At 43.6% G+C, this 17050-nt stretch overlaps 2 protein-coding genes across 2 annotated transcripts in view; one reads left to right on the top strand and one right to left on the bottom strand. All coding sequences in view use genetic code 11, as the record gives it.

The window, feature by feature from the left end:
* Window positions 1-187: 187 nt before the first annotated feature.
* Window positions 188-1107, top strand: EGR_04247 (hypothetical protein; the record flags this gene model as incomplete). Its single annotated transcript, XM_024493496.1, has 2 exons — window positions 188-280; window positions 676-1107. The coding sequence occupies 2 exons, from the start codon at window positions 188-190 to the stop codon at window positions 1105-1107; spliced, it is 525 nt and encodes a 174-aa protein (XP_024352197.1).
* Window positions 1108-2975: 1868 nt separating this feature from the next.
* EGR_04246 (hypothetical protein) overlaps window positions 2976-17050 on the bottom strand; it is a gene marked incomplete at both ends in the record, with an annotated part of 18331 nt that continues 4256 nt past the window's right edge. Inside the window, 7 exons of the mRNA XM_024493495.1 lie at window positions 2976-3194; window positions 6174-6298; window positions 7191-7351; window positions 10264-10492; window positions 11480-11654; window positions 14634-14758; window positions 15651-15811. Of these exons, the coding sequence (XP_024352196.1) occupies window positions 2976-3194; window positions 6174-6298; window positions 7191-7351; window positions 10264-10492; window positions 11480-11654; window positions 14634-14758; window positions 15651-15811 (1195 nt within the window). The remainder of the gene's footprint in view (window positions 3195-6173; window positions 6299-7190; window positions 7352-10263; window positions 10493-11479; window positions 11655-14633; window positions 14759-15650; window positions 15812-17050) is intronic.

The raw sequence follows: 17050 nt of genomic DNA, 5'->3' as shown, positions 1-17050 counted from the left end.
CTAGTGGTTGAGAGCTCAGCCAATCTGCGCGGCACGTTCGCGTGATCTGATTGAATGGAGGGTGGGTGGGAGGAACTAGCTCGCGTGGCCGCAGAACTGACACGTAGGTGGGCTGTCTGATTTGCTGACATATAAGAGAGCGCGTTCAGAGGCACTCGCCAACATTCCTAACTTCACGGTGAAGGAGATGTTCGTCCACTCACCAAAGCCGCGTGAAAGTGCATCGAGGCGTAGATACCACTCACACACTAATTCGCAGCAGGCGATCGAGTTAAGGAGAGTAAGTAATTCAACACATCTGGTTTCCGTACTTTCTGAGTTTGTCAACTGAGCGCCTACTACGAAACACCGCATCCTTGCATTAGGTAAAGAAGCAGAAGGCGGAACGTGCAAGACGAGCGCGGATTTCGGATAAGGTTTTGGAACTGCACGGACTCGCCCTCTCCATGGTTGGACAAGAGGTAAGTTGCCCATCAATTTACTGCTTTGTCATGATGAGGACACGTCTGTTCTGTGGTGCCTGACCACGTGGGCCAATTGGGTAGGCGATGTTGGTGTCTCGGTTACTGGGTCGATGCGATACGTAGCAGTAGGTAGGGCAGTAGTGGAGTTTAACAAGTGCAGCACGATGCTTTGACTGGACAAGTGAACTGGGTGATTATGTGTGCGTTGCAGGCGGAAAGCAGTGTTCGTATGGAGAAGGCAGAGATGTTGAACTTCTGCTGCGAGGTGTTGAGTGGTCTGCGCAAGCTGCTGGAGGAGAATCCGGAAGTGAAGGCTCGATTGCAGGCGAGTCACAGTAGTGGCAGTGCAACAACCACTGCTGTCTGCCACGGCTTCGTTTCCTTTCTCACCTCCGACTCCATCTCCGATTCTGCTTCCACCTCTGCCTCTGCCTCCGCCTTCACCGCTACCACAGCCACCACCTCCGTTTCAACATCTCGAATCACCTCTTGTGACAGTGGTGTCCACGAGTTACCTGCGTCACCATCACCCTCTCTCGTGCAACCATCCTCCATTGATTACAACAGCGTGAACCCTACTAACAGCTCCGCACAAGCGAAGGGTAGCAAGGAGATATGGAGGCCTTATCTCAACTGTTTATAGCTGAGGTTCATATAACACCTAGTTTCCTCTTCGATAGTTTTTATTTCCTCTATATGATGCCATGAGATCAATCTTCCTTGTGACACTTCTTATTCTTCAGAAAGTGGGCACTATAGCCACCTGTTATTAAGAAGGATGTCCCCACTTCTCCGACTGCTGTTATTACCTCCCACGGTATCCTCTCTCATGAACCTATTATGTCACAGTGGTAGACCGTTTCGGTGAGCCCTTCCATCCATGGGTAATAGAACTCACTTCTGATATGGTATGCCTTATTGCGTCTTCAGGGACGGCTTGAGGGCTAGAACGTCAGATTGAGCTACCGCATAAACAAACTGTTTAATTACAAAGTTGCTTGAGCACTGCTACCATGACCACTTTAGATTCATGGGAACGCGGATGCAGAGAGACTGTGTAAAGGTTTGGAGAATTGTTGTGCACTTGGAAAATGTGTCTCAGAACCGATAGTGTGGACATCAATATCGATAGAATGGTCTCAAACTTAACGTCGTGAGGTGATCAGTACCAGTTTGATATCCAAGTTCATCATATTATTGAATTGAGCAGTTCTATAGACGGTAGGTCTACTGGAGAGCACTGTATTGGCGTAAAGTGGGAAAAAAGTGTTGGACTTGACATTCATCATTCTGCGCTGTATGCTCTCGAAATGACCTAAGGTGTTCTTATCGTTGAAACCTTTTCCAAATTAGTTTTGGCATCATGAATAATAATGCATTATATTTTACCAAGTGGAAGTAGTTCAGACTGTGAATAGAACACGATAGGAATGGAATGTTGATGGAAACATGCGCAAAATATATTTTACTTACAAAAGCTTGGTACTTTGAGACAGGATAGTATGCTTGAACCGCTTGTCTCTCATTTTTAAGCGAAAAAACGCGTTGGACGAGATGATGGCAGGAAGCTGGTAATTTGAATCACGACATAATCTCTCATTGGATGGATCGTGTTTGTTTGGTATCCCCACGTGGGTAGCACCATTGCAAGTAACCGTACGCAGTAGTTAGGTGTTACCATCTGTGGAGCATCATTAGTCGGCAAAGTAACATTAATGCCACCACCCTCGCCATCTTTGAGGCACGACGACAAATCCTTTGCTTAATAATCCTAAAAAAGCATCACATCCGCGAGTTATCACACTGCACAGGGATTGGGGCCACATCTTGCGACCGCAGTTTGACACCTCTAGTATCCACTGTCAGAAGGCGTGTATTTGGCTGGGTAGGACATCCCTGCTAGGTCAGACATGACACATGGAATTGGCAACATAAATGTCCTACACACCGAATTCGAATATCACATGAGGTCTAATGAGCCGCTGCGTTGAGCCACTGAAGGTGAGAAAAACGGAATTGGAGGAGGGGTATAGTCATTAGTCCACACCTGATGCGAGCTAAACAGATGGCACAGACCTAACACTCATCGTGTGTAACCTTAACAGCATACGCACGTGGATTCAGAAGGTCGATCGGGGTGGGCAGGTGGACATTTTGACAGCCGATTTAGCCACTTCGCCTGTCTAAATTCATATTGTGCATCCCAGGTAGTAGATGAAAATACAAATGGCTATAAAGGAGGGGTCGAGGTTTTCTTCGTTTGACAGGATAAGTAAATTATCGTGGGTAGAAAAGCTAACCTAAATGCAGGAAAAATGGAACGCAACTTCTGATTAGCTTTCAAGGTTTGAGTACAGTACCGATGTGCATCAGCTAGAGCCAGGTAGTAAATCTGGGTTACGGTGGTTCTGATAAATGGAGTGAACTTGTGATGCATTCAACTGGTCAAAGCAATGGGAGTCGATCGCAGCTCCTTCATTCGACGAGGGTCCCATTCTTGTGTGTGGTTGATCATTCATGGCGGAAAACCCTGTTATGAATTAAAATGATATAACAAGCATCTTCAATAATTAACTGTTTAATTTGACGCATAATCCATTGTTTTGGTGTGAAAAAAAGGCTATGAGAATCGTCACAGTGAGAGCACAAGTGGTTTAATCGTTTTTGGGCTGTGTTTTCCCTCATCACAAAAGCGTGTTCCTCATAAATATTCGCCGACCTTACTAACATCTTCTAAGAATAAAAAGAGAGTAAACTTAAGGTAATGAGGAGTAACACTCTAATCGCTACAATCGGTCGTAGCATCAGTGCCAAAAAAAGGCTTTGGTGAATACAATAATCCTTGCTCCTACCAGACGTTACTGGATGGAACTAATAAGGCATTGGAATGGATGCCTTTGAGAGCCCCGAACAATAACAAACATGGATTTGGCGCATTCCTTCTGTCTGTCCCATAGGTTAAAAGCTACAATTGAAGAACTCGTCTTTACGATCCTCCAATACTACCACTAGAGTAAGTTGGTATGAAGTAGTTAATTTACTTAAAATTCAATTATGACTATTGCAATCCGTTCACGACTGCATTTATATTCAGATGAATTGTCCCCGTTCAGCTGTATGTTGTTGACTCGACTCCGATTCACTTTCTCTACTATGGACCACACAATCGCGGCGATGAACATTCTCAGCATATCTAATCAGCCGACTGACCGAGCACCCAGTCTACGTGTCACAAGATCAGCACTAACACTTTTGCAGCCATCCTTCTTTTCCACATTCACACCTATCTTCTCACCATAACCGAACTCACAGCCATCAACTTCTTTCCCAAAGACAATAATCAACGAGCAACAATCCCCAACAACAACACGAGTAACGGCAACAGTCTCACCAATTATCGTAGCAAGTGTTTGCTACCATTACCAATGGCAAAGACATTAAAATAGACATGACCATCTTCCCTGCTGACATCGGAGTTGATTGCTCCCCTTTTTCTGCAAATCAATTACAACAGATGAAATGCCGCAAGCATTGTATTTTTATGCTACCTCCTGAAGCTGTGAGCAGTGCCCTTATTTGCAATGACAACCAGTCTTAATCTTAAAACAATTGCACACCACAAGAGAGATAGGCGATAGCTGGTAAGGTAGGTAGTTAGGTAAGAACACAGGCAGTCGGGTAGGAAGGTGGTTAAGTAGGAAGGGCAAAAAGGACAGTTACTTGAAGCAATCTTGTGCTCCTACACTCGGAAAGTGATGAAATTGATTTAAGTTGATTGATTAACTTGGGCATTCCAGCGTTCTTTACTAAGCTTGTTGCGGAACATCAGATTGGCAAAGCGTCGCAAGAAGAAGTGGATGCGGCTTTGAGAATCCAAAATTTGTTACTCAACCAAAGTATTTGTCCACTTGAAGCAGGTTTACTTGCTACTGTTTACATTCCTTTGTGGATGGAGGCATTGTGAACAAACGGAAGTACTAGAAGGCCCAGCTTGCAGTGAATAAAGAGTAGACGTATTTGAATACAAAAGCAAGTGGGTGTCATTCAGCTGCCAACAACAGAAGATATATTATTGCACTGAATTCCGTAAAGGCAATCGGTACGGATGAAGTAGTCACCAGGTGACTACTGATGTGCAATCTACATTTAGGCAGTTATTTGTCAAACAGCAACGGTATACAAACACAAATAACGCTGTATATTCAGAAGGTCATAATCAAAGCACAGAAATGAGGGGGTAGTAAACGAGAAGGCATGGCAAAAGAGGGTAAGGTAAGAAAAAAAAGTAAACAGTTCGTTACCTTCTTCGTTAATAGGACTTTGGTTTTCCTCTCCCTCCTGTCTTTATGCAAGACACTACCCCAAGTCCATAGACTGGAAGACTACATTTCTCCATAACGGTAAGGGTAAAGCATTGATTACTTTTCTTCAGCCCATTTCAGTAGCACATGTAAGTTGTCATGCTCCACGACACACACCAAATGCAGAAGTGGTTCAAGTGAGGCGATGTCACTGGTCAATTTACTGATCGCATTTTAAAACATGTTACATTTTGGACTTGTAGTCTTGTTGCTCCTTAGTTGTTGTAGCGGCTTCATATTATTAGTTTGTGTTGGTGACTCAAAGGACCGTTGCACAAACACATGGAAATGAAAAAACCTTTGGAGGTTGTTTTGCGCTTAGCAGTCATGATATCACAATGGTAATTCTCCTCAGAGACGGATACGCGTGCAAGGTTGTCACACATCATTGTGATGCTGTCACCGTACCTTAATTACTGCCGCTTTGATCCACATCGTACTCATTTTCCAACACTTTCCTTGACCTTCATTTTAGCTTCTTTTACGGAGCGAAGTAATAGCCTTTAACCTGTCACAATTGCATGGGAGTTTATGAACGTGATCCATAAATTGCAGGATAGCCAACTTGACTGGAAGAACCGCAGATACATCTGCATGCGATGTGAAGGTAACTAGATTTTCCCATATAACTCCTTGCCCACCCTAGATGCGTAAATCATGGGGGTTGCGGCTAGAGTGGTGATGCTCTCAGTAGAGGTGATGACAGGTAAGTAGGAGCGTCGGTTACTCGTAAGAAACTGCAGACGATCTAGTTGGAGTCATGGTCGCGCACTCGTAGGTGCTCACATCCTGACGATAATTCCCACCGTAAAAGTTGACTTTTGACTAATATGCCTTCCGCATATATGAATCTGTTTGTTCACTCAATGCAAAACACTTATCGAAAGTTTACCTACTTGCTTGCCAATCTTATCACAGCTTGCTAGATATACTCGAGGGAATTTTCAGCAACTGTACATTTGTAGGAGCTTTAGCCGGGTGGAAGCTTTGCTTTCTGTTAGTGTCACAAATTTATCAACGAGATTATGGAGACTGAGGTGGGAAGACTTAACTAACCGGGGAGGGCATTTCGGTCGACGAAAGGCCATTGGCATCTTTCACCTTAATTGCATGGCATTAATTTCTAGGTCTCTTATAAATGCCTCTTTCTCAGGAACAAGCTGCGATTGAGGGCAGTGAGAGTAATGATTCCGAAGTCATTTGATTGGAAGGAGCAATAAAAATAATTAAAACAAAATGCTATTTCCCGACATTTTAGATTGACGAAATGGCGAATTGCAAGGACCACACGGTAATTTGATAATCTCGTCAACTCTACTTTTGTACCAAAAACTGACGAGTAAATTACCCTTCTAGACAACTTGGCCATCCATGTAAATATCAGTCTAGGTGTCGTAATATTCAAAAGGTAGGATTCGTCATGCTTTTTTTTCAATTGTTGATGATGCGGATGCATTGCAACCATTTCAATTTCTTAATTTGATTTTATCATCCATGTTCCAAATAGGCTCAAAGAACCATTTTAGGACAGCATTATTGCCCAGAATCGAAAATTAGCACTAGATTAGTGCCGCGATGTTTGCTTGTTATTAACTTCATTTTCGTTTGTGGGTCCCACGACGCAATGATCAGACGATATTTGTTATGGCACTTTGGTGCTATGGTGTTGGATGAATGCCAGCCTTTCAAACGCCAATAAAAAGCTTTCGTCCGTATTGTTATACTGCCAGGAATGGTTTGGTGTGCTACAAAGCACACAATGAACTCCTTTGCCAGAGTGATATACGGAATCCGGAAGAGCAGCAGTGCCATCAAGTGGGGTTTTTCGTGTTAGTTCAGTGGGGTTGGTGCGACAAGTCTGGGGATGCGAGTGCCACTCACGCCTCCATTTAAATCGACTGAAAGTGGAAGGGGAAGGTGTCGCTTGGTGACCGTCGCTCAATTAATTTACTTGTAAAGGGCCACGAGATAAGGGTTGAAGACACGTCCACTTTCATTTGCACCGCTTTTGAGTCGGTTGCCATGGCGTGTGAGAGGCGGGTAAAACGGCAACAGGTGGACAGCAGGAAGACTTCTAACTTCGCTTCACTTCGCATATGTGCACGATTTGTGAGGATGAATTAAAAGGTGGGCCGCCTTGCTCTCGGTAGGTGCAGTGATATAATCAGGTGGAGAGACAGGCCCAGGCGAAAAGGGGTGCAGTGGGATGGGAGTCAGCTATGTAAAATTAATCCCACTTGAGATGTACGACGAACGCTTTAATATGTATCGAAGTTCTAATCTGCGCAACATCACTCTCGTTCGTCTTACTGGAAGTGAATACCTGATTGTCAAATAGCATTCGTCTAATTCAAACCGTCATCACTTGTGTTGATATCAATCCTTTCATGTGTATGTATTACATTACTATTCGACAGATGAGATGAGTCTGATGAAAAGTAATTAGCCATGAAATTGTTAAATGGAAAATATGAACAAAGGTGTTCATGAATGTGTAAATCCTTCGTAATTTGTCGGCCATTCTTCCTTCGAAACGTTTATGATCCACTGATACTAGCACAATTTTCTAGATTACCATCCTTATAAAAGGAAAAAATGGGTCCTTTGGTTTTTCGTTAGAGTTTTCTCTCAAGGCATTATAGCACCTACTTCTCTCGTTACGATTTATCCCAGACAACTTTTTATTCAATGTCAATCAAAAAGTGCAAATTTCGTGCAATTTAAAGCTAAGCTTTACGTTATGAAAGAAAGAAAGCACCACCGACTGTTAAGTAGGTGTAGTAAATGGCATCATTTCTCCTCACTGTCAAGGTGACGGCGGGTCCATAGCCTATGCATCCTCCTGTACGTCATCGATCAACTTGCGTGGCCACAGAAGAGTGAAATCTACACGTTCCTTCCATAATCTACATTTTCCTCTCCTAAGTGACAAGGACATCCCACTTATTGTGAACAATGCATTGATAAACGTATTCTCAATGCTCACCAATTATTGCATTACAAATTTCATAACTGAGTAGACCTATAAATATCTTCAGTGGCCTACTGGATTATGAAGATATCTGTCGCAAGTCCTTTTCAAAGAAAGTATGATACAGAAGCCTGATGCACTAAACTTCTCCCTGTTTTAAACCACTGATTGGAACTGAGAGTGAATGGAGGCAGATGCTGAAATAATGAAGTGACTGGTCCCGACTTCTTTAATTGATTTTTCTGAGTCATCGTAGCTTTTCAAAGAGGGGAGAACTGAGGGGGTTGAGGAAAGGGGGGAATAGAAGTGACAGATCATCCATACCCTATCTCATAAGCATATGCTAAACAAACACACAGGTGTTGAGCAAGCTACTTCGCCGGTCAGGTGGCTTTACGTGACCTGTTGTGAAGGCGTTGCGCAAGTGAGTCTCGCGTCGCACTCATCCCCCTCATCTCAGGAGTGTCATTGCCTATATCCCCGATCTCTGCTGAATTATGCATTCTATGTCACAAGGCATACAAAAGGTAAGGTTCGGTGAAACCATAAACCGCTTCCTTCGCCCTGGCGTCCCCCCCTCTCTACACCCAGTAGTAGTTCACATTCCTCCTTATTTCCCTTTCCACCTGATCCGCATATTTTAAATGGGTGTAAATGTAGCTGTCTAGTGGTTGAGAGCTCAGCCAATCTGCGCGGCACGTTCGCGTGATCTGATTGAATGGAGGGTGGGTGGGAGGAACTAGCTCGCGTGGCCGCAGAACTGACACGTAGGTGGGCTGTCTGATTTGCTGACATATAAGAGAGCGCGTTCAGAGGCACTCGCCAACATTCCTAACTTCACGGTGAAGGAGATGTTCGTCCACTCACCAAAGCCGCGTGAAAGTGCATCGAGGCGTAGATACCACTCACACACTAATTCGCAGCAGGCGATCGAGTTAAGGAGAGTAAGTAATTCAACACATCTGGTTTCCGTACTTTCTGAGTTTGTCAACTGAGCGCCTACTACGAAACACCGCATCCTTGCATTAGGTAAAGAAGCAGAAGGCGGAACGTGCAAGACGAGCGCGGATTTCGGATAAGGTTTTGGAACTGCACGGACTCGCCCTCTCCATGGTTGGACAAGAGGTAAGTTGCCCATCAATTTACTGCTTTGTCATGATGAGGACACGTCTGTTCTGTGGTGCCTGACCACGTGGGCCAATTGGGTAGGCGATGTTGGTGTCTCGGTTACTGGGTCGATGCGATACGTAGCAGTAGGTAGGGCAGTAGTGGAGTTTAACAAGTGCAGCACGATGCTTTGACTGGACAAGTGAACTGGGTGATTATGTGTGCGTTGCAGGCGGAAAGCAGTGTTCGTATGGAGAAGGCAGAGATGTTGAACTTCTGCTGCGAGGTGTTGAGTGGTCTGCGCAAGCTGCTGGAGGAGAATCCGGAAGTGAAGGCTCGATTGCAGGCGAGTCACAGTAGTGGCAGTGCAACAACCACTGCTGTCTGCCACGGCTTCGTTTCCTTTCTCACCTCCGACTCCATCTCCGATTCTGCTTCCACCTCTGCCTCTGCCTCCGCCTTCACCGCTACCACAGCCACCACCTCCGTTTCAACATCTCGAATCACCTCTTGTGACAGTGGTGTCCACGAGTTACCTGCGTCACCATCACCCTCTCTCGTGCAACCATCCTCCATTGATTACAACAGCGTGAACCCTACTAACAGCTCCGCACAAGCGAAGGGTAGCAAGGAGATATGGAGGCCTTATCTCAACTGTTTATAGCTGAGGTTCATATAACACCTAGTTTCCTCTTCGATAGTTTTTATTTCCTCTATATGATGCCATGAGATCAATCTTCCTTGTGACACTTCTTATTCTTCAGAAAGTGGGCACTATAGCCACCTGTTATTAAGAAGGATGTCCCCACTTCTCCGACTGCTGTTATTACCTCCCACGGTATCCTCTCTCATGAACCTATTATGTCACAGTGGTAGACCGTTTCGGTGAGCCCTTCCATCCATGGGTAATAGAACTCACTTCTGATATGGTATGCCTTATTGCGTCTTCAGGGACGGCTTGAGGGCTAGAACGTCAGATTGAGCTACCGCATAAACAAACTGTTTAATTACAAAGTTGCTTGAGCACTGCTACCATGACCACTTTAGATTCATGGGAACGCGGATGCAGAGAGACTGTGTAAAGGTTTGGAGAATTGTTGTGCACTTGGAAAATGTGTCTCAGAACCGATAGTGTGGACATCAATATCGATAGAATGGTCTCAAACTTAACGTCGTGAGGTGATCAGTACCAGTTTGATATCCAAGTTCATCATATTATTGAATTGAGCAGTTCTATAGACGGTAGGTCTACTGGAGAGCACTGTATTGGCGTAAAGTGGGAAAAAAGTGTTGGACTTGACATTCATCATTCTGCGCTGTATGCTCTCGAAATGACCTAAGGTGTTCTTATCGTTGAAACCTTTTCCAAATTAGTTTTGGCATCATGAATAATAATGCATTATATTTTACCAAGTGGAAGTAGTTCAGACTGTGAATAGAACACGATAGGAATGGAATGTTGATGGAAACATGCGCAAAATATATTTTACTTACAAAAGCTTGGTACTTTGAGACAGGATAGTATGCTTGAACCGCTTGTCTCTCATTTTTAAGCGAAAAAACGCGTTGGACGAGATGATGGCAGGAAGCTGGTAATTTGAATCACGACATAATCTCTCATTGGATGGATCGTGTTTGTTTGGTATCCCCACGTGGGTAGCACCATTGCAAGTAACCGTACGCAGTAGTTAGGTGTTACCATCTGTGGAGCATCATTAGTCGGCAAAGTAACATTAATGCCACCACCCTCGCCATCTTTGAGGCACGACGACAAATCCTTTGCTTAATAATCCTAAAAAAGCATCACATCCGCGAGTTATCACACTGCACAGGGATTGGGGCCACATCTTGCGACCGCAGTTTGACACCTCTAGTATCCACTGTCAGAAGGCGTGTATTTGGCTGGGTAGGACATCCCTGCTAGGTCAGACATGACACATGGAATTGGCAACATAAATGTCCTACACACCGAATTCGAATATCACATGAGGTCTAATGAGCCGCTGCGTTGAGCCACTGAAGGTGAGAAAAACGGAATTGGAGGAGGGGTATAGTCATTAGTCCACACCTGATGCGAGCTAAACAGATGGCACAGACCTAACACTCATCGTGTGTAACCTTAACAGCATACGCACGTGGATTCAGAAGGTCGATCGGGGTGGGCAGGTGGACATTTTGACAGCCGATTTAGCCACTTCGCCTGTCTAAATTCATATTGTGCATCCCAGGTAGTAGATGAAAATACAAATGGCTATAAAGGAGGGGTCGAGGTTTTCTTCGTTTGACAGGATAAGTAAATTATCGTGGGTAGAAAAGCTAACCTAAATGCAGGAAAAATGGAACGCAACTTCTGATTAGCTTTCAAGGTTTGAGTACAGTACCGATGTGCATCAGCTAGAGCCAGGTAGTAAATCTGGGTTACGGTGGTTCTGATAAATGGAGTGAACTTGTGATGCATTCAACTGGTCAAAGCAATGGGAGTCGATCGCAGCTCCTTCATTCGACGAGGGTCCCATTCTTGTGTGTGGTTGATCATTCATGGCGGAAAACCCTGTTATGAATTAAAATGATATAACAAGCATCTTCAATAATTAACTGTTTAATTTGACGCATAATCCATTGTTTTGGTGTGAAAAAAAGGCTATGAGAATCGTCACAGTGAGAGCACAAGTGGTTTAATCGTTTTTGGGCTGTGTTTTCCCTCATCACAAAAGCGTGTTCCTCATAAATATTCGCCGACCTTACTAACATCTTCTAAGAATAAAAAGAGAGTAAACTTAAGGTAATGAGGAGTAACACTCTAATCGCTACAATCGGTCGTAGCATCAGTGCCAAAAAAAGGCTTTGGTGAATACAATAATCCTTGCTCCTACCAGACGTTACTGGATGGAACTAATAAGGCATTGGAATGGATGCCTTTGAGAGCCCCGAACAATAACAAACATGGATTTGGCGCATTCCTTCTGTCTGTCCCATAGGTTAAAAGCTACAATTGAAGAACTCGTCTTTACGATCCTCCAATACTACCACTAGAGTAAGTTGGTATGAAGTAGTTAATTTACTTAAAATTCAATTATGACTATTGCAATCCGTTCACGACTGCATTTATATTCAGATGAATTGTCCCCGTTCAGCTGTATGTTGTTGACTCGACTCCGATTCACTTTCTCTACTATGGACCACACAATCGCGGCGATGAACATTCTCAGCATATCTAATCAGCCGACTGACCGAGCACCCAGTCTACGTGTCACAAGATCAGCACTAACACTTTTGCAGCCATCCTTCTTTTCCACATTCACACCTATCTTCTCACCATAACCGAACTCACAGCCATCAACTTCTTTCCCAAAGACAATAATCAACGAGCAACAATCCCCAACAACAACACGAGTAACGGCAACAGTCTCACCAATTATCGTAGCAAGTGTTTGCTACCATTACCAATGGCAAAGACATTAAAATAGACATGACCATCTTCCCTGCTGACATCGGAGTTGATTGCTCCCCTTTTTCTGCAAATCAATTACAACAGATGAAATGCCGCAAGCATTGTATTTTTATGCTACCTCCTGAAGCTGTGAGCAGTGCCCTTATTTGCAATGACAACCAGTCTTAATCTTAAAACAATTGCACACCACAAGAGAGATAGGCGATAGCTGGTAAGGTAGGTAGTTAGGTAAGAACACAGGCAGTCGGGTAGGAAGGTGGTTAAGTAGGAAGGGCAAAAAGGACAGTTACTTGAAGCAATCTTGTGCTCCTACACTCGGAAAGTGATGAAATTGATTTAAGTTGATTGATTAACTTGGGCATTCCAGCGTTCTTTACTAAGCTTGTTGCGGAACATCAGATTGGCAAAGCGTCGCAAGAAGAAGTGGATGCGGCTTTGAGAATCCAAAATTTGTTACTCAACCAAAGTATTTGTCCACTTGAAGCAGGTTTACTTGCTACTGTTTACATTCCTTTGTGGATGGAGGCATTGTGAACAAACGGAAGTACTAGAAGGCCCAGCTTGCAGTGAATAAAGAGTAGACGTATTTGAATACAAAAGCAAGTGGGTGTCATTCAGCTGCCAACAACAGAAGATATATTATTGCACTGAATTCCGTAAAGGCAATCGGTACGGATGAAGTAGTCACCAGGTGACTACTGATGTGCAATCTACATTTAGGCAGTTATTTGTCAAACAGCAACGGTATACAAACACAAATAACGCTGTATATTCAGAAGGTCATAATCAAAGCACAGAAATGAGGGGGTAGTAAACGAGAAGGCATGGCAAAAGAGGGTAAGGTAAGAAAAAAAAGTAAACAGTTCGTTACCTTCTTCGTTAATAGGACTTTGGTTTTCCTCTCCCTCCTGTCTTTATGCAAGACACTACCCCAAGTCCATAGACTGGAAGACTACATTTCTCCATAACGGTAAGGGTAAAGCATTGATTACTTTTCTTCAGCCCATTTCAGTAGCACATGTAAGTTGTCATGCTCCACGACACACACCAAATGCAGAAGTGGTTCAAGTGAGGCGATGTCACTGGTCAATTTACTGATCGCATTTTAAAACATGTTACATTTTGGACTTGTAGTCTTGTTGCTCCTTAGTTGTTGTAGCGGCTTCATATTATTAGTTTGTGTTGGTGACTCAAAGGACCGTTGCACAAACACATGGAAATGAAAAAACCTTTGGAGGTTGTTTTGCGCTTAGCAGTCATGATATCACAATGGTAATTCTCCTCAGAGACGGATACGCGTGCAAGGTTGTCACACATCATTGTGATGCTGTCACCGTACCTTAATTACTGCCGCTTTGATCCACATCGTACTCATTTTCCAACACTTTCCTTGACCTTCATTTTAGCTTCTTTTACGGAGCGAAGTAATAGCCTTTAACCTGTCACAATTGCATGGGAGTTTATGAACGTGATCCATAAATTGCAGGATAGCCAACTTGACTGGAAGAACCGCAGATACATCTGCATGCGATGTGAAGGTAACTAGATTTTCCCATATAACTCCTTGCCCACCCTAGATGCGTAAATCATGGGGGTTGCGGCTAGAGTGGTGATGCTCTCAGTAGAGGTGATGACAGGTAAGTAGGAGCGTCGGTTACTCGTAAGAAACTGCAGACGATCTAGTTGGAGTCATGGTCGCGCACTCGTAGGTGCTCACATCCTGACGATAATTCCCACCGTAAAAGTTGACTTTTGACTAATATGCCTTCCGCATATATGAATCTGTTTGTTCACTCAATGCAAAACACTTATCGAAAGTTTACCTACTTGCTTGCCAATCTTATCACAGCTTGCTAGATATACTCGAGGGAATTTTCAGCAACTGTACATTTGTAGGAGCTTTAGCCGGGTGGAAGCTTTGCTTTCTGTTAGTGTCACAAATTTATCAACGAGATTATGGAGACTGAGGTGGGAAGACTTAACTAACCGGGGAGGGCATTTCGGTCGACGAAAGGCCATTGGCATCTTTCACCTTAATTGCATGGCATTAATTTCTAGGTCTCTTATAAATGCCTCTTTCTCAGGAACAAGCTGCGATTGAGGGCAGTGAGAGTAATGATTCCGAAGTCATTTGATTGGAAGGAGCAATAAAAATAATTAAAACAAAATGCTATTTCCCGACATTTTAGATTGACGAAATGGCGAATTGCAAGGACCACACGGTAATTTGATAATCTCGTCAACTCTACTTTTGTACCAAAAACTGACGAGTAAATTACCCTTCTAGACAACTTGGCCATCCATGTAAATATCAGTCTAGGTGTCGTAATATTCAAAAGGTAGGATTCGTCATGCTTTTTTTTCAATTGTTGATGATGCGGATGCATTGCAACCATTTCAATTTCTTAATTTGATTTTATCATCCATGTTCCAAATAGGCTCAAAGAACCATTTTAGGACAGCATTATTGCCCAGAATCGAAAATTAGCACTAGATTAGTGCCGCGATGTTTGCTTGTTATTAACTTCATTTTCGTTTGTGGGTCCCACGACGCAATGATCAGACGATATTTGTTATGGCACTTTGGTGCTATGGTGTTGGATGAATGCCAGCCTTTCAAACGCCAATAAAAAGCTTTCGTCCGTATTGTTATACTGCCAGGAATGGTTTGGTGTGCTACAAAGCACACAATGAACTCCTTTGCCAGAGTGATATACGGAATCCGGAAGAGCAGCAGTGCCATCAAGTGGGGTTTTTCGTGTTAGTTCAGTGGGGTTGGTGCGACAAGTCTGGGGATGCGAGTGCCACTCACGCCTCCATTTAAATCGACTGAAAGTGGAAGGGGAAGGTGTCGCTTGGTGACCGTCGCTCAATTAATTTACTTGTAAAGGGCCACGAGATAAGGGTTGAAGACACGTCCACTTTCATTTGCACCGCTTTTGAGTCGGTTGCCATGGCGTGTGAGAGGCGGGTAAAACGGCAACAGGTGGACAGCAGGAAGACTTCTAACTTCGCTTCACTTCGCATATGTGCACGATTTGTGAGGATGAATTAAAAGGTGGGCCGCCTTGCTCTCGGTAGGTGCAGTGATATAATCAGGTGGAGAGACAGGCCCAGGCGAAAAGGGGTGCAGTGGGATGGGAGTCAGCTATGTAAAATTAATCCCACTTGAGATGTACGACGAACGCTTTAATATGTATCGAAGTTCTAATCTGCGCAACATCACTCTCGTTCGTCTTACTGGAAGTGAATACCTGATTGTCAAATAGCATTCGTCTAATTCAAACCGTCATCACTTGTGTTGATATCAATCCTTTCATGTGTATGTATTACATTACTATTCGACAGATGAGATGAGTCTGATGAAAAGTAATTAGCCATGAAATTGTTAAATGGAAAATATGAACAAAGGTGTTCATGAATGTGTAAATCCTTCGTAATTTGTCGGCCATTCTTCCTTCGAAACGTTTATGATCCACTGATACTAGCACAATTTTCTAGATTACCATCCTTATAAAAGGAAAAAATGGGTCCTTTGGTTTTTCGTTAGAGTTTTCTCTCAAGGCATTATAGCACCTACTTCTCTCGTTACGATTTATCCCAGACAACTTTTTATTCAATGTCAATCAAAAAGTGCAAATTTCGTGCAATTTAAAGCTAAGCTTTACGTTATGAAAGAAAGAAAGCACCACCGACTGTTAAGTAGGTGTAGTAAATGGCATCATTTCTCCTCACTGTCAAGGTGACGGCGGGTCCATAGCCTATGCATCCTCCTGTACGTCATCGATCAACTTGCGTGGCCACAGAAGAGTGAAATCTACACGTTCCTTCCATAATCTACATTTTCCTCTCCTAAGTGACAAGGACATCCCACTTATTGTGAACAATGCATTGATAAACGTATTCTCAATGCTCACCAATTATTGCATTACAAATTTCATAACTGAGTAGACCTATAAATATCTTCAGTGGCCTACTGGATTATGAAGATATCTGTCGCAAGTCCTTTTCAAAGAAAGTATGATACAGAAGCCTGATGCACTAAACTTCTCCCTGTTTTAAACCACTGATTGGAACTGAGAGTGAATGGAGGCAGATGCTGAAATAATGAAGTGACTGGTCCCGACTTCTTTAATTGATTTTTCTGAGTCATCGTAGCTTTTCAAAGAGGGGAGAACTGAGGGGGTTGAGGAAAGGGGGGAATAGAAGTGACAGATCATCCATACCCTATCTCATAAGCATATGCTAAACAAACACACAGGTGTTGAGCAAGCTACTTCGCCGGTCAGGTGGCTTTACGTGACCTGTTGTGAAGGCGTTGCGCAAGTGAGTCTCGCGTCGCACTCATCCCCCTCATCTCAGGAGTGTCATTGCCTATATCCCCGATCTCTGCTGAATTATGCATTCTATGTCACAAGGCATACAAAAGGTAAGGTTCGGTGAAACCATAAACCGCTTCCTTCGCCCTGGCGTCCCCCCCTCTCTACACCCAGTAGTAGTTCACATTCCTCCTTATTTCCCTTTCCACCTGATCCGCATATTTTAAATGGGTGTAAATGTAGCTGTGGAAATTTCCTTCCCTTCCACTGGTGGTGGTGATGGCAATGGTTTTGACTGTGATGTAGACAGTCGATTGGCAGCTCATAAAACCCCGTACCTTCGTTGAAGTCTTGCAACAGCGTGTTCTTAATGGCTT

The sequence above is a fragment of the Echinococcus granulosus genome, assembly GCF_000524195.1.
Source record: "Echinococcus granulosus chromosome Unknown EG_S00025, whole genome shotgun sequence".
NCBI classification, from domain to species: Eukaryota; Metazoa; Platyhelminthes; class Cestoda; order Cyclophyllidea; family Taeniidae; genus Echinococcus; species Echinococcus granulosus.
Note: the sequence above shows the minus strand (reverse complement) of the source record. Positions and strands in the feature narration are given on the sequence as shown.